Below are 23701 nucleotides of genomic sequence, written 5' to 3'. Positions count from 1 at the left end.
GATGGGACCATTGATGTGGAGTACTACAAGAAGGGGGATAATCTTGCAGATTTGTTCAGGAAGGCGCTTCCCCACGCTCTTCTTTCGGAGACATGCCAGATCCCTCACTCTCTTGACCTGTCCAGCCTCTAAGAGGGGGTGTTAGCGAGTCATTTCCTAGACAACGCAAAGTGCCACGTCAGCGGGCAGTACAGTACGGACAGCGCAGAGTGCTACGTCAATCGGCAGTACAGTCGGATAGGTGCCACGTCAGTTGACTGATCAATCAGACAACAATTTGATTAGTCAGACAGTTTTTATCATTATTTTATGCAGTCGGCTGCATTTACTGCAACCAACCTGGTGCTGGGCACTATTTTTTCTGGCTATTTATAGTCAGCTTGTGGCACACGTTCATATAGTCTGATCTGATATCTGATAGAGTTGGCCTGCTAAGACTGATAGCGTACGGGCTGACAAAGATTGAGGATCCCAAGGCGGAGACACACACAAATATTTACTCTGCATTCGTGTATATTTCTGCACTCCTATATAACATACTGCACCGCAGATTTTCTATGTCTTTGTCTCCTCTCTCTCTCTTCTCTCTGTGTTCACTCTCTCAGTCTCTGTCCTATGCTTCCGCGTCGCTACACTCTGACAAGCACCCCACCCCATAGCAACTAGGGCATCAAGCAAAGCATGCTTGTTGATTGCCCAATGACCTACCAAGACTACAAAGGCGATGGTTATCTTATCAAGAGATTCCAAGTGATCACCCCACAAGGGCCAAGGCATCAGACAAAAGGTGCTCATTGGCTACCCAATGGTCTACCAGGACTAGCAAGCATGGATGGAACCACATCGGGCTCTTTTTTTTTTACTTTAAATCATAGTGACCCAACTTAGCATAAAACAAACAAACTATTCTAACCACCCATGGGTGTCCACAATGAAGGAAATATATGGGTATGTGTGGTAATGAAAGAATAGATACTGCCCTAGGAGATTGCCATGGGAGCTATTGCAAATATGGTGGATCTAGAGCCAACCACTCTCTAACTGAAAATGGTCTTGGGAATTGGTCTTCACCCTACTCCTTGAAAAACAAATTCAGCCCCAAATCTCATATTGGTTGTCTTGAATCTCCCTAAAATCCCTCAATTTCAACTACTGGAATTCAAGTCCTAGGCTGTCAATTTTAGTATGTATTCCAAGGTTGCTGTCAAACCTTAATTTCTGCTGTAAATTAGGGTTTACAACGGAGATTGATTAAAATCTCTTCCTATGATAGCTTAGACTACTGAACAATGCTGCTAGGGAATGAGAGAGAATGTTGTAGAGAGAGAAATTTCAGAATTTCATCATGACAAATATAGAAAACTATTGTTGCCCTGCTCAAACAGCCATGGAAGCTGTCACCTACGGCTTAGGACCACTAGAAAGACTGTTGCCCCCTCCTGTATGCTGTCATCTACACCACAAGGACCTTGGGCTGCTATCACCTACTCCTAGAGGGCTCCAAACAACCGTCACATGCTGTTAGACTTATCCCTTGAAAACGTTTCTCCCACTTGCATTGGCAAGTTTTTGCTAAATGGCAACTTTTTAATCTCATTTTTTAATACTATCCAACTTATTAAATTAATTTTCAAAACACTAATTTTAAAAAGTGATTTAATAATTATTCTAGCACTCAAAAAATTAATTTCATCAGCCAATAATTAAATTGACTAGACCAATTTGTCTTCCAAATATCCTTAGCAATTATTAGGCCTTAGACTGACATTAATTAGTAAATTAATACTAGTCTCTAATGTCATCACTAACATTAGTGGCCAATAAATTGATATAGGTCAAAATCTTCTGTCTTTGGCACCAACTAATATCTTAGGATCTTGAGTTCACATTGTGAAATAATTAACTTGCACCTCACATATGCAAGTGCCATTAGCAAATTTGATTAACTTTTAATCAAATGCAAAGCATAGCAACAAAATTTCATGTCCCCATGACACACCACCCCTTTGAAAAATCTCTGCAATCGTCCTTAATTGCACTGTATTGTGCCAAAGGAAAAGCATATTACACTAGAATTTCCATAAGATATCACAGTCACAACATTGGCCACTATTGTCCAACCATGCCACATGTCCTAAACCTGCTAAAAATTTCCAACTAGCATATACATAACATAAAACTAAAAATCAGTCCAAAACTATTGCTAGAAACCCATTGGATGCATCCATAACTCATGTTTCTCAACTGTTCTAACTTCACAACCATAGTAAAGCATGAGCTCAGCATAAACCATGGTTGAAATTGTCAATGGCATTCACTAGCATGCTGTTATCCATGGAACCAGCTGTAAACCATTGAAATCTGAATATAAGTTAATCATAAATTGATCATTTACTGATTTGAGAACTAATCACAAGCTGCTGTAAATGTGACCCCAAATTGATCACAAACTTGTTGCAAAAATTGATCTCAAAAATGACCATAAACATTACTCAAACTGAGCCGAAACTTATCAGGATTGGAGGAACGGCCGTCTCGAGGGTTCCGAACATGGAAATGCCGTCCCAAATGGATATACCAAAATGGGATAGGGGACGCCCCTTGTCCATCTCAAACAGCCGGCCCCCTGTCCCGGTTGTCCCTTACCCCGTCTCTTGTCACATCCACTGTTAGGGAATGTCTTTTTTCCTTTTTTGAGTGTGTGTATTTTGAGGGGTGATTTTTTGGTGGGTTTTTTTGTGGAACTTCTTCCAAGACTTTCCCTTTTGTACACATACACATATGAAATCTATAACCGGCCTGTTCACTGGGAAGGGCAGTAAAGTACAACCAAAATATATAAATGCTTTCACCCAATTTACAGTCGTCCACTTTACCTAAACTTAAAGACACAGAATCAAGAAGAAATACAGGAAGCTAGAATGCTCCTGTTGCCATACAGACACCCTGTTGGCCCCTAAGTTAGGCGCCCCTTGCGGTATTTCTTTATTTTTAAAGAGAGAAAGTACAATGGGCTGTCTTTCACCTATTCTGGGTGAAATTTGGCAGCATAACAGTACAATTACTGACCCAAAACAAGTTGACCAAGAGGGGAAACTCTGCCCAGGTCTGAAACTTCTGGTTGGAGTGCAGAATTGACCATTTCAGTCTGCTGTAATTACTGGTTCAGACCTGTTCTGAGACCTGTTTTCAGCTCATACTATTCCCTGTACTGTTCAGCCCACTGTAATTACTGGTTCGGACCTGTTCTGACACCTATTTTCAGTTCATACTACTCCCTGCACTGTCCTGCATCATCTGGGCGAAGTGCCCCTTGACTCTGACATAAATTGGGCTCTGAATTAACCTCTGAACAGTCCAAAAACAATACTGATTCAGTGCTGTTTCAGACACTTACTTGGTGAGGTTACCACCCTCACCTGTCCCTGCTGGGACAGCATACAACTGCTCCTGTTCCTGGAGAAAGGAGGCTCTTGCCTCATGCAAAAACAGCATATTCCCACACAGCTGTACCTGAATCAGAAGAAAGGCCCTTGATTCTGCAGCATAACCATACTGTCAGGGAGAGAAAAAGAGAGAGTAAGAAGCAAGCTCAGCCCTCTGTGCTTCATAGACAAGGTAGACCAGCTCTCAAGAGCTCCTATCACAAAATGAGCCCCCCATGCATTGAAACTCGTTTTTGTGCTGCCCTCTCTCTCTCTTTTGGGAATTTATGCCCAAATTGTAACACATGGCATACATGTAACAATTTTCCCGTTTAAACCTTTCGATCTAAAATTCTCCATCCTCGGTTCAAAATTTGACCTCGGCACAAATCAAAGGATTAATCCTCGTACAAAAACGAAGATAATGACGCAAACAAATTCTGGGGTCCAAAAATAGTAACTCCCTAAATTTTAGGAGTTGCTTCCAATGCATCCCCACTAGTCTTCTGACCATCTTTGCAGACTATGGCTACATCCAAATCTGTAATGTAGCTCAACTGAAAGTGAATTTCCACTAAGACCCCACATGGACTAATCTCTTGAAGATTTGTCCATCTTCACTTTGGACTAGTCTCTTCCAGGCTAGTTCTTCAACACACTTGTCCATATACACTTTCACAAGTCTCTTCCAGGCTTGTCAATCTACAGTGCCGTCAGTCTCTTCCAGACTTATATTGCACCTTAACTGTCCAGTCTTGACTCACTAGACATTCCTGTCTGTTTCACATACTGGCCATGCAACTCAGGCGTTTAGATTTCAAGAGGGATTCTTCCAAAAATAAAAACCAAATAAAATATGTAATAAAGAAATCAACAAAAAGGTACTAGTTGTCATAGTCTTGTGACAGAAATCAGCATATTTTGTATGAAGTCAAATCAAATCAGCCCACATTAGACATGCAATTTTTCTGCAATGAAAAATACATGTATGCATGCATGCACATGCATATGTTCTTTGGTAGTATACATTTACCCACACACATAGTAACATGGGACCAGTTTTGGGGACACGGATGGGAATGGAGACAAGGACAGGAATAATGAATCGCCATCCCCTCTTACCATGAGAGGGAGCTCTAACATGGGGATGGGACTCAAACGGTATGGGTATGGGATAGGATTAGGACAAAAGCTACAAAATGGGCATCCCCTATTACTATAGCCCACACATCCACCCACCACATCACACATTCCTGTCCCCCGTTTCATGTTACTATGGCTTCAGTCCATAAAGAGCTTTTCACTAATGAAAGACCTTACCTTTACGGTCTGCAACAAAAAATCCAAGAGACTGCTCCACAAAGACTTTTTCTCTAGATAACCATTCAGAAAGGTGCTCTTGATGTCCAGCAATAGATCGGCCAATTGTGATAAGCAACTAATGTGACTTACATACAAAATGATATCAACTACATTGTGGATACGAATACGAAGGTCTCTTTACAATCTATGCCATGCTATCGAAAACCTTGCATTACCAAGCAAGCCTTGTATTTATCCAAAGTTCCATCAACTTTCAATTTTGTTCTAAACATCCACTTAGTCCTAATGATTTTCTTATGACCCAAATGATCCATCAAGGTCCAAGTTTCATCCCGCTAAATGCTCTCAAGCTCCTTTTCCATGACCTCATGGCATTGTGGATTCTTTGGAGCCTTAACCTCACTCTTGCTCAATCTGCCGTAAAGACAGACGCAAATGAGGCAATAGATGCAAGCCGATCAGATCTTCACGAGCCCTCCCAAAGGGAATCTAATGAAAGGATCTCTGGATCCCGCATGGTCTGTTGATACCAACAAGACAAGTAATCCCTGGAAGGAGGCTTGGGAGTAGAAATCTCTGTCAGTGCATCAAGAGCAGATAGTAGACATAGCTCAGACGACACTATCTTTGATGAAGTCGACTAAGGAATCAACTCGGAGGCCAATGCAGTGGACACTATAGCTGTCATGAGGACATGTATTTTTGAAACCTCACTTAACATGTGGATTAATTTTTAATCACATGATTAAGTAAATGTTATATATGTGAGGTGCAAATGGAGTTAGAGTAAATTTACGAGCCCGAGACCTGAGAAAATCACGGGATATCAAAGGCAAAAGTTGTTATAAGTTATGTTGCACACGTACATGGTTGTATCTAGTGTCAATTGTTGGCCTAGGTCATTCATTTGGCCATAAGTGTCAATTGGTGACACTAGAGATGAGGCGTTTAATGGTACCTAACGCCAATCTAATGGTCAAAGATGGCTCAGAGAGACTCGGGAGTGGAAGATGCCTAGCCAGTTTAATTGTTGGCCAATCAAATTATTTTTCTGGGTACCAAAATAATTATTAGATTAATTTTCAGTCATTAAAGGCCGAAAATTAATATTTACTTATGGATAATGTTGAAAAACCATTTGGAAAGACTGCCACTTGGCAAACTTTCCCATACAGGCTGGTAAAAAGGTGAAGCAGAGGAACAAAGAGATCATTTCTTGCTGTAGCAAATGTGGGAGAGCTATGAGCAGCCATGGCCAACCTATTTTCAGCCATTGCAGCCAGCCACAAGTGAGTTTTGAGGAGGCCATTGCAGATTTGAAACCTCCATAGCTGGGCGATTGCATCCAAGTACAAGGTGACAACTAATTTGGATGTCTCAGCTATAGGCGACAGCATTTAATGCTGTTGTGGCAAAGCAACATCTGCATTTGACTGATTTTCAGTCATTCTTCGCAACAAAACTCTGAATTTTCTCTCTCTACAGCTTTCTCTCTCATCTTCCAGTCATTTCACTGCCTTGCTCCGAAAATCTCAGCATTTGGACCCTTGGAGGCTGAGAAATTGCAAATTTCTCTCTATAAATCCTAATTTAAAGTAAAAATTAGGGTTTAGCAACAGCCTCAGGAAGCGTGCCAAAAATTGGAAGCTTCAAGACTTGGATGTTTTAAGATTGAAGGTGAATTCCAGCTAAATTCAGGTGGAGGACTAGCCAACCATTGAATTTGGGGCATTTCCATCATCTATGAAGTGGGTGAAGGCCAATTAAGTGTCTAATCAAGGGGCAAAATAGATTGAAAACTTGCTGGTCATTTTGGACAGGCTAGCAAGGGGAGTTTGGATTGCAAAGGGGATCAAAAGAATCCCATTGTAAATCAACTTCTTGTTTAATAAAGCTAAAGAAATACCAAAAGGGGCGCCAATTTTGGGGCCAATCGGATGTGCATTGTCCAAGATTAGTAGATAAATTTGTACTTTCAGATTTGCATTTATTGTTTGTTGCTGTAATTAAGTTGTAATCAGGGATTTACCACCCATCCACGGAAGGAAGGCTGGTTACAATAGCCCTCTCATCAAAAACTACATCTCTCCAAGCAATCACCTTCTTCAGCCAAGGATCAAACAAGCAATAGGCTTTTGGCTCAAAGGAGTATCCCATATAAATCAAGAAATCCACGCGAGGATCGAGCTTTCCTATCTTATCATCAAGCATGCATATGGCATAGTTATGTGAAATAGGGAAACGGAAAGAGAAATGAAAACGTAAACAAAAACAAAAACGGAAACAACAAAAAATTTGGAGTTTTAAGGAGTGTCTAGTAACTACAAGGATGAGAAAAACATAAACAAAAACGAAAATGAAAACGAAAACAATGAAACAACAAAAATGTGGAATTCTAGGGTGTTTCCAATAACCATCACGTGTAGACACGACACCCAAATACTTTAAAGTGGAAGATGAGAGACCGAGTATCAAAGAATGCCTCAAAGGAGACTAAAACCAGCCTTCTTTCTTGGATAGGGTAATAAATAACTCAATTAAGCACAAATTACAACAAGCATAAAATTCACATAAACTGAAAATGCAAATGTTACCACTTAATCTTGGACATTGGATACCTGGTTCGCCCCAAAACTGATGCCCCTTCGAATATTTCTTTAACTTGTATTGCTAAAGGTTGAAATACACAAAGATCCAATTGAATCTCCTTCAATCTTCAATGCATCTAGCTGAAGCAAGCCTTCAAACCAATTTGCCCCTTGGTTTGCTTGGGGATTGGCCTTCAATCTACTCCTTGGATAATAAATTCTGCCCCAAACTTAATGTTGGTTGTTGGCCTCTTGAAATTCCACAATTTCACTTGCTGAAATTCAAGCACTAGACCTTGAAATCTGAGCACTCTTCCCAAGGCGGCTGGTAAAGCCTAATTGCTGCTGTAAATTAGGGTTTAGCAGTAGAATTCTTCAATTGTATCCTCTTGGGACTGAATTTGGCTGAGATTTCTTGAGGGAAGCTGTGAATTGATTGAAAGAATAGAGAGAAGGCTGGAGAGAGAAATTTCAGAGTTTTATTGCCAAATTTGACTTAATTTTAATGCTGCCCTGCTGCCAATGGCTGATTGACTGCAGCCCTTGACTACAGCCCACCATCAATAGGAGCCTCACATGCAGTTACCTACCCTTCTCAACCCCAAAATTGATGTCACCTACATGGGCTGTCAACTGCCTCCAATGGCCTCCTGATCAATTTGGGAGCATCTCTTTGACAACCTGCAATGGCTCAGTTGATCACCAATTGCTGGAAAATTGCAGCAACAGCTCTCTCTCTCCTCCTCTCCCAACCTCCATGTTGGAATGAGGCTCCAACAACCTCTAGGGTAAGAGGGTTAGTATAGTGGCACCTAACTTGACCGCTTCAAATCTCAAGAAGAAATTGGCAATTGTGTGGCACCTCAAGCTACATCTTGTCATTCATTCATGAAGCATGTCCAAAGAAAAATTCATCCAATTTTGACACTCTTTTTGTGTGCAACAGCTGTCGATATCATTTTGTGTTGCAATAAACTTCTGCTAAAGAAGCACACATGGGAGCCTTTCAAAAAATTCAAATGTGGACCAATAAACAAGCAGGTTTTGAACTCGTGTCAAAGAATCATATGCCTTCTTTACTTCTCCATGAACCATGAAGACAACATTAGGTGTTTTGTTATTAGCCCCCACTTGTAACAAACTAATGTAGTGTTACCACATGATGTTCTTTTACTGGCCCCTTTACCCTATTAGAATCTCCTTCACTTGTATGGACAAGTTTTGCCAAGTCGCAATCTTCTAACTGCATTTTCCAGCAATTTTCAGCCCAATTGAACTAATTTTCAGAACATTAATTCTGAAAATTAATTTAGTCATTAATTTTTGCTCAAAAAAACTAATTTTACCAACAAACAATTAAATTTGGCTAGGCCAATTTGCCATCCAAGCAATCCTAAGCATATATGTTATGTCCCCAAACATCTGGATGGGCACTAGGAAAACTAATCATAGTGGTCATGAGGTGACTTGGTGCAAATGCACTGAGGGCACCTTGGGGCTAGGGCAGCCGAGTCCTATAAATAGAACTCAAGACCCTATTGAGCACATTCATTGTGTGATCACCACTCTTGGACTCTAGGCCCATTGGCTGACGCATTCGTACATCGGGATGGTGTGGGGTAGTGTTATGGATGCCAACCCTTGGGATGTGGTCATAGCCCGTAGTCCTACTAGATCCCAAACTCGGGGGTGAACCCATTTGGCTCTACGGCGAGGAGGTGAGTTTGATGTGGAGTCCCTTTTATGGTGAGTCTAGCTTGTGTCGTATCTCGTGAGCAAGTTGGATCCTAGGGGGGACATTTCAATTTATTAGCTTTGAACTAGCTAATTATTAATTCTTACTCAAAAAACTAATTTTACCAACCAACAGTTACATTGTTTGGGCCAATTTGTCATCCAAGCAATCCTAAGCATTTATTAGCTCTAAACTAGAATCAATTAACTAATTAAAGCCTAGTTCCTAATGTCACCACTGACATTAATGGCTAGTGAAATCTTCTAGGCCAAAATCTGAGACTAGGTACCACCTAGTACCTGTCAAGGATAACTTACTATAACTTTTACCTTTGATACCCACTAATTTCTCAAGATCTAAAACCAACCTTCCTCCTCAAACCACCACAAAGACTCAGGACCACCACAAAGGCTACTACCCCCTCCTGTATGCTATCACCTGCACCAAGAGGGTCTTGGGTTGCTGTCACCTGTATCTAAAGGGCTCCAAACTATTGTTGCCTACTATAGAACTAGTCCTTGGTGGCTACAAATCACATTAGCAACATCTCCTTACTCTTTAACACCCTCCTTCTCTCTCACAATGATTAGAATTAACTTCCACCAGCCCCCAAGAACGTTTTTCCCACTCCCATGGGCAAGTTTTGCCATGTGGCAACCTTCTAATTCCATTTCCAACATTATTTAATTTACTAAATTAATTTTCAAAATATTAATTTTAAAATTGATTCAATAATTATTTAGTACCCAAAAAAATCATTTCACCATTCAATAATTAAATTGGCTAGGCCAATTTGTCTTCCAAGTATCCCTGAGTAGTTATTAGCCCTTAAACTAGCATTAATTATCCTAGCCTCTAATGTCACCATTGACATTAGTGGCAATAAATTGGTCTAGCCCAAAATTTGACAACGAATATCACCTAATACCTATCAAACATAGATCATTGCAACTTTTGCCTTAGGCACCAACTGATATTTCAAGGTCTTGGATCCCACTATATGAAATATTTAACATGCACCTCACTTAAGCAAGTCACATTTGCACATTTGATAACTTTTAATCAAATGCTTAGCAAAGCAATAAAAATTCACATCCTTGTAACCCTCCTTGAAATCCTTACAATCATCCTCAATTACACTACACTGTGTCAAAGCATCTGTGCCACAACTGGAAATACATGTTAGCATCATAGTCAAACAATATGTGCACCTATCAGTTAACCATGCTCATACCCTCTGCATGTGAAATTCCAGTTGCTTAAGTAAATTACAATCCATACATATGAATCATAACCACTATCAAAACCATGAGAAATGTATCCACATACCAAAACCCAACACTATTCTAACTACCAAGGCAAAGCAATGCATGAACTAAGCATGACCACTATGTCATAGCAATGATGTATCACATGATAGCATATATCAACTCCGAACTACATGTAACTTATGCAATTGTACTTCTTTTATATCACCTACAAATATACACTATATATCATCCATGTATCCCATACATGCCTTGCAAATGTATATCACATCCAAATGTAAATTCCATGTATTTCATACATGCTAGCAACCTTGTAAATATATAGTTTCAGAGGCTAGGTGCAAACCATACACATCTGTATACCAACTCACAATGACTAGTACACTGAATTGTTGGGGTTTAAAGGTCGCCTATGCCTAATCACCTAGATTTACTTGTGCTTATTGCCCCCACACCTATACATTGCAAATAGTGGTCGCTCGTTACTATCACTTTATTCTTTATTTTTTGGCAATAGAATAAGGAAAGGCAAGTTACCTTGTGTGACTGTTGAAGTTTCCACATACCGGTCTCTTTCTTCTTTGTTTGAACCTCCGTAGATCTTGCTTCCACTAGTGCTTTCAAACCTACTCCACCTTTCAACTAGTATCAAAGCAACATTTAAAGAGCTTCTTCAACAATGCATTCAGCCTGGGAAGAAGAGCTTGCTTAAAGCTTTCATGACAGCCACACCTAAGGTATGCATCAATCTGGTCGAGGTTCCCTTCAGCCAATCTTGTTCCAGCATTGTCCAAGACCTTTCAAGTGATGGTTTCAGCTCCAACAACAAGCATCACTTGTGCCTCATAGCAACAATAGAAGCCTCCAAAACAACCAGCGTGATTTGCTCCAGCTATCTTGATTACCCCCATTCAGCTTCCTTCAATCATCTCCAACTCCTGGCTACCTCCAGCATTGGTTGTTTGTTGGGTATCCTCCCAAGCATTGAGGGCTTGCCTTTGGGCACACATTGAGGTTGAATACATTCAGCCATTGACTGTGTTTCAGGACAAGTCTGTTGTAATACACTGTGGGCAGCATGTATTCAAATGCCTATGGTTCCTATAATGCTTAGGCGGCAAGTTTGTAACTCCAATGTTGGTTTGATGCTTGGGCAACCTTCTTGGATCATTTAGAGCTCAAATAGCTCAACATGTTGTAGCAAAGTTTGAACAGCAAGCATTCACATTGAATGTTTGTGCATTGAATGCCTACATCCTATTCCGATATGCTACATCGTTATATTTACGCTTGGCATTGTTGTTTATGCTCAAATAAGCTTATGTTAAGCTCTATAACTTGGATTTGGGTTCAGTTGGTTGCATTTGGACACTGACTATTTGCTTCAGTGATTTATAACTTACGTGAGTTGCTTGCTGAGCGAAACGTTCAATCTGATCAATTCTAAGGTGCAAAATTTTAATCTACTGAACATCGCACCTTGTTCCTTTTGCCCTACCTTTGTATCACTCTGGTGATAAGTGCCATCATGATTACCTTCATAATCCATCATCATCCAAGGAGCCACCTTAGTTGCCAACCATTCCACCACTATTATTAAGTCTTCCACCAAGCTATTGATGATTCTTCTCCTATTGTCACCAACTACCACACAGTATCTCTCAGCTGCATTTTCAGCAACCAACTTCATCAACATCATCTATTGTTGTTTAGAGGTTCACAGCCATCTCTAGCTGCTCCATGACCTGTCTACAGCTTTGTTCATCATCCCACACTGGGCAACCTGGTATCCAGCCACCATATGGCACAAAACTGCTGTGTTATTGTTGTTGGCGGCCTCAATAGCTAATTCCAGCCCAAGAGATTTGTGTTTTGTTGTTCCATCTCATCAATCTTTGTATCATCTTTGTTATTTTTATAGCCATGCTCTAGCTGGCACTCAGCAGTTGCATGGCATCACCCTTAGCTCCAATCTATTGCATCTACATCAGATTTAGTAATCCCATTGCCCTCAAGGTGATCCATACAAAGAGGACATTACTCTTATGCACTGTATGTACATATACATAAAGTATATGTATACATACATACATACATACATATATATATTATATGCACACACATATACACATATATGTAAGTGTTACATACGTGTGTGTGTGTGCGCGCGCATGCGCATGCGCGCATTGATTCATTCATCAAAGACTTGTCTCTCCCTTTTTGCCTTTTGTGTTCTTGTTTGAATTTATTGTGCTTTGCTCATGTTCATAGATTCTGTGTTTTCTCCATGCAAATCCTAGCATATCTTCACAGTATTGACATGCTTCTTGCTTCAAATAACCTAAAGCAAACATGTCAACATTTCAGCAATTTAGCATAGTCTTTAATAAACTTTCTAAAAAAGTTAATGAGACCTAAAAATGATTCAACTTGCCTAATAGTCCAAAGAATAGGCCATTCGAGTACTAAACTTACCTTTTCAAGGTCAATCCTAATGCCTTCACGCAAGATGACATGTCATGGGTACAATAGCTTAAGCAAAAAAACCCATACTTGGATAATTTCACAAATGACTTCACTCCCCTTAAGAGCCATAATATGCTACACAAATGATGGATGTATTCTTCTAAGTATCTATTTTAAACAAAAATTCCATCAAGCAATAAAAGACAACTATTTAAATTCCCAAATATGGACTAAGCAAATCATTCATCAGCTACTCGAATGTTGCTAAGCATTGGTTAACCCAAGAAATAGAACCATAAATTGATAATGTCAATACCACACACAAAAACAATGTTCAGGACATCCTTAAGGGCTATCTGTATTTAATGGTAACCGGGTCTTAGATCAATCTAGATGTAATATTTTGCATCAAAATTTGATCAATCCTCTAAGTAATTATTGTAAATAGAATGTGAAATCGACCTTCCTTCTCAGATAGGGTGATAGATAACCTAATTTAACACTAATTACCACAAGCATAAAATACACAAATCTGAAAATAGACACTTCACCACTTAATCTTGCACATTGGACCTAGTTGGGCCCAAAAATTGGCACCCCTTGCAATATTTATTTAACTTGTATTGCTAAAGGTGGAAGCATATTGAGATCCAGCCTGATCTACTTCAATCTTCAATGCATCTTGCTATCCATAGCAACCAGCAAGCCTTCAAACCAATTTTCCCCTTGATTTCCTTGGGGAGTGGCCTTTAGTTTGCCCCTTGGAAGACCAATTCTACCCCAAACTTAATGTCGGCTGGCTAGCCTCTTGAAATTCTCTGAAATCGCCGAATTTCAGCTGCTGAATTTCAAGCATTAGGCCCTAGTTTCTGAGCACTCTTCCAAGGGTGGTTGGTAAACCCTGTTTTCACTATAAATTAGGCTTTAGCAACAGAAATTCTTCAATTGCACCCTTCTTAAAATGAATTTGGCTGAGATCTCTTAAGAGAATCTATGAATTAGCTGAGAGAATAGAGAGGAAGCGAGAGAGAAAGAGAGTGACAGAAATTTCACAGCTCCATCGCCAAAATTGGCTAAACTTTAATGATGCCCTGCTGAGAATGGCTGAATAACTACAACCCATAATCAATAGGAGCCCCACATGCAATCACTTGCCCTTGTAGACCCCAAAATTGTTGTGACTTGCCTATAGACAGCCTACACGGGCTGTCACCTACCCCTTCAATGGCCTCCTAATCAACTAGCAGAAGCTCTTTGACACTCTCCAATGGCTTGGCTAATCACCAACGGCTGAAAATTTGTAGCAGCAGCTCTCTTTCTCTCTCTCTCTTCCTTTCCCAACCTCCACCATGTTGGAATGAGGCTCCACCAACCTCTAATAGTCTTTCTCTCACATACATGGGCAAGTTTTGCCAAGTGGCCGCCTTCTAAATGCATTTTTTGGCAATTTTAAGTCCAATTAAATTAATTATTAAAATATTAATTCAAAAAAGTAAATTAATTATTAATTCTTGCTTGAAAAATTAACTATACCAACCAATAATTAAATTGGCTAGGCCAATTTTTCATGCAAGTATTTCTATGCATTTATTAGCCCTTAAACTAGAATTAATCAATTAATTAGTGCCTAGTTTCTATTGTCACCATTCACATTAATGGATAATAAAATAGTTTGAGGCCAAAATCTAAAGTCAAGTACTACCTAGTACCTGACTTATTACAACTTTTGCCTTTGACACCCACTGACATCTCAAGGTCCTTGGCCTGACCTTGTAAAATAACTAACTTGCACATCACCTATGCATGTCACATTTGCACATTTAATTAACACTTAGTCAAATGCTAAGCAAAGCATCAAAATTTCACGTCCTTATAACAGAATGACATCATGAAATGAAAGACAAATATTCACATTTCCAAATATGGACAAAATAAATCGTTCATCATCTATTAGAAAGTTGTACAAGCATCGAATAACCCAAGAACTAGAACCAAAAATTAATAGTGCTAATACCATGCACAAAAGAATTTTCAAGACATCCTCAAGGGCTATTTATATTTCATGGTAACTGAGTCTTAGACCAAACTCGATGTAATATTTCACATCACAAATCAATCAATGAGATCGTACTAGGCAATGAATACTTATTCTTCATGGTCACTTTATTGAGACCTTTTTAATCCATGTAGAAGCACATTGTGTCATCTTTCTCTTTAGCTAGAAAAGCGGATTCACCAACAGGAACTTCTTCATTTCAATAGAGCCTTTTGTAAGGTAGTCCTAGAGCTTGCTTATCTATCTCATCTTCCACTTCTAGGACAAATCTATAGGATTGTTGGAAAGCATATGACTTCCAAGCAATACCTCTCTCTTTTGATCTAATGTTGTGCGAGATGGTAGAACACCATTAGGTAATCTGGATGAAAATAGTTTAGTAAATTCATAAACAAATCTAGACAATTTTAAATAGTATTATTAGTGAATAGAATGAAAGCTACATTCAGAAGAAGACTAAACCTTATGAATAAAATATAAATATGTTTGAAAATCTAGATCAAATAACACTTGCTACATCCTATTACTGAAATCGGGTACACATCAAATGCAGCAATGATGCAGGGTGGACAACACTCAAATCTATATGAAGAGAGGACGATTTATCATAAAACCACGGCATTCAAAGGATAAAATTGATATAGTCAAGAGTCATGCAATGAAAGTCCAAGACTTTATGATAGTGCTCAATTATAGGATCCAATCGCAATACCGATCAATCCCATCTATCCATGCTCGAGCTCTTCATGTATCAAACATGATAAGCATGGTCAATAGGAGTCGTGCAAAGCTAGAGTCTAGACCTACACCACATGAGAATAAATAAAATCATGACTATAGATGTTGTCAAAAAGAATAATGTTACAGCCATTAGTAAACCAATGATATTTAAGAGGTCATGTGTTGAGCTAAGAAATGCATTCCATGCTAATTAGCCTCTTAAACAGCCCTAGACATGCTTCTTTAATAAAAACACAAAATCAGTGCACAGTTCAAGAGAGTTTCTGTGAAACCCTAATTTGGGAGGGTCTATCCACATCTATAAATAGACAAGCTGCCCCCCATTTAGTCTTCATCCCTTCTATGCAGGTTTTTCGTGTTCACGTGAATATCTTCACCATTAACCTTCCTCCATGTGATTGTCCAACCTTTGTGACTATTGCCACCACTCTGTCTACTGCTCCAACCCTTGGCGATTGCCCTTCCAGCTACCACCTACTACCTCGCGCTTCTTCCACTGCTATGTTTAACAGACATCGCTAGCCCCAGTCAACACCTATTCTACTACGTTTGGCAATTTCAGCCATCGTCAGCATCCTCGTACATCTCCACTACTGTCACAAGGCATCCTACTACTTCTGGTGATCTGCGTTTTGGTCTTTTACACCCTCCAACATACTCAAACTGGTGGTTACAACACTTGGGATCCATCTTCGATGAATGTCACACTCACCCCTCTGCCCTTGAGCATTCTGTACACTCTTACATTCCTTTATTGCATTGATTCATTCACTTCAGAGTTCTCCTTCTCTCTCTATTTGTGTTTGTGTTTGTGTTTTTGCATCTTTAAGTTTTGTGTTTTGCATTTTGCATTTAGGGTTTGAGTTTTGAATGTCACTGTCTGTCTCTGTGTGTTTTTGTCGTGGTCATACACTCTATGTTTCCTCAATGCAAACCCTAGAAATTTCTTCACATGGTATTAAAAACGGTGCTCTTGTTAAGAGTATCCTGCACATATTATAGAGTGCTAGGTTTTGTGCAAGCCACACAAACAACTCGTAACTGAATCACAATGTCTCCACCACCTTCTTCTCAAGACCCCATGATGTCTTATCACACTTCTCCAAAGGCCCTAAGGAGGCATTATGGACTCAATGAGGAAGACAATACCCCATCTTCACCTACACCTTTGTTTTCTCCTGTTCCAGATTTCAACCTCATGACATAGGAGGAGTTTGAAGAGTACTAGCACATCATGCATACTCAATCTTACACCCCTCCTACCAGGGTTGCTACACCATCCGGACCAGTTGGTGATGTTGGCTACCTCTCTGATCATGGAGGACATACGACATTTAGGACAACTGGCACCCATCTTCTTTCTTTCAGCCAAGCCCAATGTCAAGTTCATACAACACCTTTGAGTCGTATGAATCCAAACCTCTCTTGTTTCTCCTTTTATTGTGCAAGATCTGAATGATTTTCTATATGTGAACGTCAATAGAGGGGGCTATCAAAGCAAACATCCTTCATTAGGTATATCTACATCTTCTATTTCATTTGAGCATGTAAGATACTCTTCTCAAATCCCTCCCATCCCACCCACCTCTTCTAGCCCACACCTCAATTTTCTCGGTTCTTTATTCCAAACCCTTGGATTACACTTCATATTCGCATCCTCCACACTAGGCATTGGAACCTCCATTTCCGCTCCTAGCAAATTTTCATTCTCCATTCCATACCCACACTTTCCTACCCCTTCACACCATGATACATTGTTAGAGGAAATCCCACCCTTTAACATTGTACCCTCGACTTACCCTCAAGCCACTTTGCACCATGGGGCTTGTTACAAGACATTCCACCCTTTACCACAGCTCCCGCCACCTTTCCATCAGTGAACCCATCATTTCCTATTAGGACAGTTGTGATGGGCATCCCCCTCACTACTCCCAGTCACCCACCTCCTTTGACCTCTCAAATGCAAGGATTTCCATCCTCTGCTTATGGTGTGTCATCTCACATTCCTTGGGTTACACCTACACAAGGATTTCCATCCTCTACTCCACGTGTCCCTATAACTCTACCATGGGCTTCTCATGTGGTTACCATGCCCATGCCCACATTTGAATCCACTATGCACACTTCTCGTATGCATGGTAAGCACTCTGAGATTACTTCCCAAGTGTACTCCACTCCCCCACCCTATCCACCCTACCCCCATTACACACCTTATCCACCTCCTAGCACTACCACTCTTGTTCCAACAGCCAAGAATCCCTTCACGGATAATACTCATTTTAACGCGTCGAACTTTACCACTTGGTCAAACTTCATGCAACAAGTGCTTGAATCTCAAGGACTTTGGGACCTCGTCATTGGTCTAGCGTCTATGTCGAACTCTCAATTAGCTCACCCTAATCTCATCTACCAATGGAGAGTCCACAATGACACAACCATGTTGAGTTAATGTAGGGATTGCTTCCTAAGTTCCACTCTCAATTACAACATTTTTCCCTCGCATCTGAGCATTGGAGTCATCTCATTGACCACTATACGGCCCGAGATTGCACTCGAAGTATCAATCTCAATTTTAAGCTTCAAGAGTTTTCCATTAAGGAAGGGGATGATCTAAAAGTCAAGCTGGCTGAATATCAACGATTACTCGCCAAGTTTGCCACTACTGGCTTCCCAAAGTCAGACGACGATCAAGTCGCATTCTTCTTGAACAAGTTGCCCAACAAATACTTTCATTTTGTCCAGCACATTATCTCACTACCTAGATTGTATGACTTTCTATGAGTTTAGAGTGTCAATTTTTTCATTACACACAACTACACGATCAAGTCCACAAGAAAGCCTCCACACAACCTTACTTTAAGCAAAGGGGGTTGGTTGCCTCTTCTTCAAAAGAAAAAACCAATATTGGCAAAAACTCGCAAGATGCAAAGGCAAGCCAATCAAAGAGTGGTGTTAAGAAATACCCTAACACAGAAACATAAACAGAAACCGTACGACAAAGCACAGACTAATAAAAGAACACAATTAGGGTTAGGGTAACTCAGAGACAATGAACACAGTGAATAAATGGAGTGATATAACTACTAAATAATGCGATGCTCATGCAGCAAACACACTATGCAGTGAATGAATACTCAACCTCGAACTCTTGTATCTCAAGGATCAAGGCAGGGGTAATGAGCTGGAGAGTGTGTGGTACTCCAAATGGATCCCGAATCGCAGCAAGGCAGCCTCCGGATGTCGAACATCAACAAACGCAACAGTGAGAAGCTGAATCTGATGCAGACAGCAATGAGGAGAGAGAAAGACTCAAAACGCAGGCATGACAACCTGCAAGAGAGAGAAAGACTAAAAACGTAGGCAACAAGTGAAAGAAAGGCTAAAAACGCAGGCAGAACAATCTATAGGAGAGAGAAAGACTAAAAACGCAGGCAGCAGGATTATGATGACGTAGCAAGCTGTACGGCAGCAGGTCTGCACAGGAACAGCAGTCGCCTGACTGAAATCAGCTCCAAACTGCGTGAAGAGGGCTGGAAATCAAGCGCCAACTGATGGAAACAGCAATGAACAGCTTCGGCTGAGATGTCCTCCGCGAACGGGGTGTCGATAGCAAGCTGAAACACCTAAAATCTGCAAAAACGAGATTAAGGGAAGAGTGGAGGGCTGGCTGCCAATTCATAGAAAATTAGGGTTCTAGATCCTCTCCCACTTAACTCTCTCGATCCGCTCCCCATTTTAGGGTTTTGGCTAAAATAAGCCTAAAATAAGCATGTTTGGGGGTTGTTTAAGTGACTAAGTGTGTTTCTTAGCACAACAAGTGGAGCCTCTTCTTCATATAGAACCAAAGAAACAAAATCCATTCGACAACAACTCCCTAAGGAAAATAGGTTTTCGACACGGGCCATGTGGACGAGAAGTGTTGTAACCAAGACCCAAGGTCTTTCGCCTGGAAACCACAGTAGACTGCTGCCACTGCCTCCACTCTGGTTCACCAATCCAGTTGGGCTACCCCTCCCACTATTGTACCATCTACTTCATCTGCCCCAGTGGCTACTAGACATGTGGCGCGTCGACTGCCTCAACAGCCTATATCTTTTACTACTACTAAAGGATTAGTTGATTGGTTTGCTAGTACCAATCCCATTGCACTTTATGCATCCACTTCACATTCACCTCCATCCAAGACTACCTCACCACCTCGTCGCGCATTTCACTGACAAAGTCCTACTAGTGGGCGTATGCAATGGTGGCCACATCCTTAGATTCGCTCCATCTTCACACTTTTAGGTGTTAAGACTATTGAGTCAAACCCATAGGATTTTGGGCTTAGATCTTCATTCTTAAGTCTTCCTTTGCATTTACTCACACACACATACACATTTGTATCATTGCATTCTTCATTCAATAAGCTTTTCATTTCAGTTTTGTTTTATTAGAGCATCTTACTATAGACCTCAATACTTACAAATCTTCATCTCTTTTGCAGGGTTTTGTTTTTAGTGTAAGGCTAATATGCAAGTTTGTATCAATACTATCTAGGTTGGAGACTTGGGATGCGCACCGTTCCATTCATGGTTTCATCATCCTAGGAGTTTTACTCTTCTACCAACATGAAAGCTTCCCCTCCCGAGGTGGATTGTGCGGCAGCTCTCTTGATGCTATGTAACATCTCTCTTTATGCTATCATGGTGGTGACTTCTATCTTGTTCTTCTAGTTGGGATGCTTCCTCACATCATGGTTCTTAAGTTTTAACATCGCACGAAAACCACTATCCGGCTCCTCTTCCTCCTTCGGCATCGACATCCACGGTTGAGAGGATGTTGCTACTCTTCTTGGTATTCTACAAGTTTCAACACTTGACTTTGATATCAATCTTTCCTCCCCTTTTGTACCTTCTCCTTTGTATTGCATGGTCTCATCATCTTTGTAAAGGACACTTGGGCAAGTGAACAATTTTCCCACGAGGGACACGATTCAAGTGGCACCTAATGCATGAGCATTCTCAACATGTAGCATACTATGCATCTCATTGTGCAGAGCAACCCTGGGCGGATCCTGAGCTATCTCCACTGGAGGTTCTTACACCACACCACCACTCCACCCCTTCCCTCGTCATCGATACACTCGAGTGGATAGGTAACTTGTCTATTTTGTGATGGGTTGGACCTAACCACCCCTTCTCATTCTCCCCTATCATATAGTTACTTAATCAACCGCCAACAATCTCTCTAAACATCTTTATTTTTATTTTTATTTTTTTTAAGCAAACCAACAACCACATGTTTCACTGTGGTTTCATCCACCTTTGCAGGACTTGGTAGGCCACTGAACGAGCGCCCTTTGTCCGATGCCCTAGCCTCTCTAGGGTGACTACTTGGACTCCCCTAGTAAGATATCCATCGCCTCTGTAGTTTTGGTAGGCCGCTAGACAACCATCATGCGCCCTTTGTCCGATGCCCTGGCTACTTTGGGGTGGAACACCTTAGATAAACCTAGGTTGGCCTTCCTCTCTCGCCCTGTTTTGGGCTTGAGAGGGGATGTTGAGCTAAGAAATGCATTCCATGATGTTGATTAGCCTCTTAAACAGCCCCAAAACATGCTTATTCAATGAAAAACACAAAACCAGTGTGCAATTCGAGAGAGTTTCTATGAATCCCCAAGTTGGGAGAGTCCATCCATATCCATAAATAGACAAGCTGCCCCCATTCAGTCTTGATTCCTTGTAATGCATGTATTTTACATTCACATGAAGATCTTCGCTATCAACCTTCCTCCATGTGGTTGTCCAACCTTTGTGACTCCTGCTACCACTCCATCTACTTCCCCAAACCCTGGCAATTGCACTTCCAGCTGCCGCCTACTGCCTAGCACTTCTTCCACTGTTGCATTTGACAACCATCGCGAGCCACCCCAATCGACACCTCTTTTGTTGCGTTTGGCAGTTTCAGACATTGCCACCAACCTCATGCATCTCCATTGTTATCACCAAGCATCCTATTGCTTCTGGTGATCTACATTTTGGTCTTCTACACACTCCAACTGGTCGTTACAACACTTGGGATCCATCTTTGATAGAGGTCACACTCTAACACTCACCACTCTGCCCTTACACATTTTGTATACTCTTCCATTCATTTACTGCATTGATTTGTTCACTTCAAAGTTCTCCTTCTCTCTTTGTTTGTGTTTGTGTTTTTGCATTTTTGAGTTTTGCGTTTTGCATTTAGGGTTTGAGTTTTGCGCATCACTATCTACATCTTTGTGTTTTTGTTGTGGTCGTGTACTCTGTGTTTCCTTCACATCATGCGAAGAGAGAGAAGCTGTTAGGCAAAAGGCGTGATAGCATCCTAAGGGTCCACAGGAACAAGTGACTGTATTTGGAGGGTCTAAAGTTGTAGGCAACTACTAGTTAGATTGTTTTGGCAAGACAACAACCAATGCCAATCTTTTAAAATTTTATTTTTGCATTCTCTAACATTCACTCAACAATGCTTAGAATTTTCCGGTCCTTGGTCAAGAGGAGTAGTGATCTACTACTATCAAACCCTAATTTAAGTAGAAGTTACGATTTTCTCCACCACCTTCAAAACCATGCTCATTAATCAAAGACTAGGGCAGCAGAGTATCAACTACAATCAAGAAAATTACAACCAATCCAAACGTTTTCGCCATCCCCATTTGACTTGGCCCACATGCAAGAGATTGAACATTAATTTGTGCCCAAATTGAAGTCTAATCAAGGGGCAAATTGATTTCAAGAGTTGCTGCTCATTTATTACAACTTGTTGTATTGAGATTTGAAGAGAGATCAGCCAATATAGCCATGCACTTCAATGGAGCAATACTATCTAAAGAAATAGCAAAGGAGTCCCAATTGTTGGGAACAATTGGGTGTCAAGTATCCGAGGTTAAGTGGGTAAAGTTCTATTCTCAGTTTTGCGAATTCATTGCTTGCTATAATTAAAGTTAAAGTCGGCTCAATCACCACCCTATCCAAGAAGGAAGGCTGATTTCATAGAGAGTCGATGTGCAACTAGAAATCCTCCATGGTAGTAAAATTTCACATGGTTGGCCCCAGCTAACTGCCAAGTCTTAGAACAGGGCATGGTACTTCTGACTTAGCTATGGCGGTTGGAGTAGTTAAATACATGAAGTTTCTTTTGTTAGCAGCTTGATAAACCCTGCTTCATGATTAGCCTCTAACTTAGATCACCAATGTCCAGCTCCACTACACTCAATGTATAGAATATTGGATAGGGTAGGGATACTATGGTCTCTATCAGTTGGAGGTTTAGAAACGGACTAAAACAGCCTGGTGGAAAAAAGAAATCTGCTAACAGCACGTCGCGCACGACATTCAAATTTACTTTAACACCAGCATTCCTCAATGCTGAACACGATCATGTCTTCTGATTACACTGCATGCCGTTCATTGACTTCAAAACATACCAATATAGACGGTCGTTTTGGGGTTTGTTCCCATCTTCACAGCCAACCTGCGAAAACGCGCGGTGAAAAAATAAGATACCTTTCAAGTTTTGCTGACATTTCAAGGATAAAACCGTCAGTGAGAAGTACCGGCTGTTCGCCCTAGCTCGTTAGAATCATGGCCTGGGTCCTGCAACGGACTGCGTGACAGAAGTTTAGGACGAGAGAAGTTGAGCCATGGTCATGCAGATTATCTCAAAGATAGAGAGAACAGGCCAGAGCTCGAAAGAAACTTGTTTACTGGACTTAATTTTTGGGGGCGAGCCAATCATACAACCGAGACTCGATAGAAATCTATACTACGTGCAAGAATTCACAACTAAAACGCAACCTTTAAGGGCTAATCTAATTATAAGCACTAGGCGTTCCGCGCTTAGACTCGCCTCGGGGCTGGACGCGTGGCACCCGCCCTTGCGTTTTCTTTTTTTTGTGGGGGAGGTGGGGGGCTGCCACGTGGCACCCGCCCCCTACCTCTCCTTAACTAATAGTATAGATGCTTCTTCATTTTCAACTAACTTCGGTGGAGAGGTTTCCGTTAAACTCACTTAGTGATGCGTTCAATGCCTTCAATAGACATTAAATAATAGTAAAGGAAACTTGACTAGTGGCA

At 40.8% G+C, this 23701-nt stretch overlaps 1 protein-coding gene across 1 annotated transcript in view; it reads right to left on the bottom strand.

Annotated features, from left to right (window-relative positions):
- ATE1 (ATPase E1) overlaps window positions 1–23400 on the bottom strand; it is a 33108-nt gene extending 9708 nt beyond the window's left edge. Inside the window, exons 1-2 of the mRNA XM_087668329.1 lie at window positions 23182–23400; window positions 23053–23099 (exon numbers count right to left, since the gene is read on the bottom strand). Of these exons, the coding sequence (XP_087524455.1) occupies window positions 23053–23086 (34 nt within the window). The 5' untranslated portion in view covers window positions 23087–23099; window positions 23182–23400. The remainder of the gene's footprint in view (window positions 1–23052; window positions 23100–23181) is intronic.
- Window positions 23401–23701: the final 301 nt, after the last annotated feature.

The sequence above is a fragment of the Lygodium microphyllum genome, chromosome 26 (assembly GCF_053477565.2).
Source record: "Lygodium microphyllum isolate KBCC chromosome 26, Lygodium_microphyllum_v1.1.10, whole genome shotgun sequence".
In the NCBI taxonomy this organism is placed as follows: Eukaryota; Viridiplantae; Streptophyta; class Polypodiopsida; order Schizaeales; family Lygodiaceae; genus Lygodium; species Lygodium microphyllum.
The sequence above is the reverse complement of the archived record's forward strand: the minus strand, read 5'-3'. Positions and strand labels throughout refer to the sequence as shown.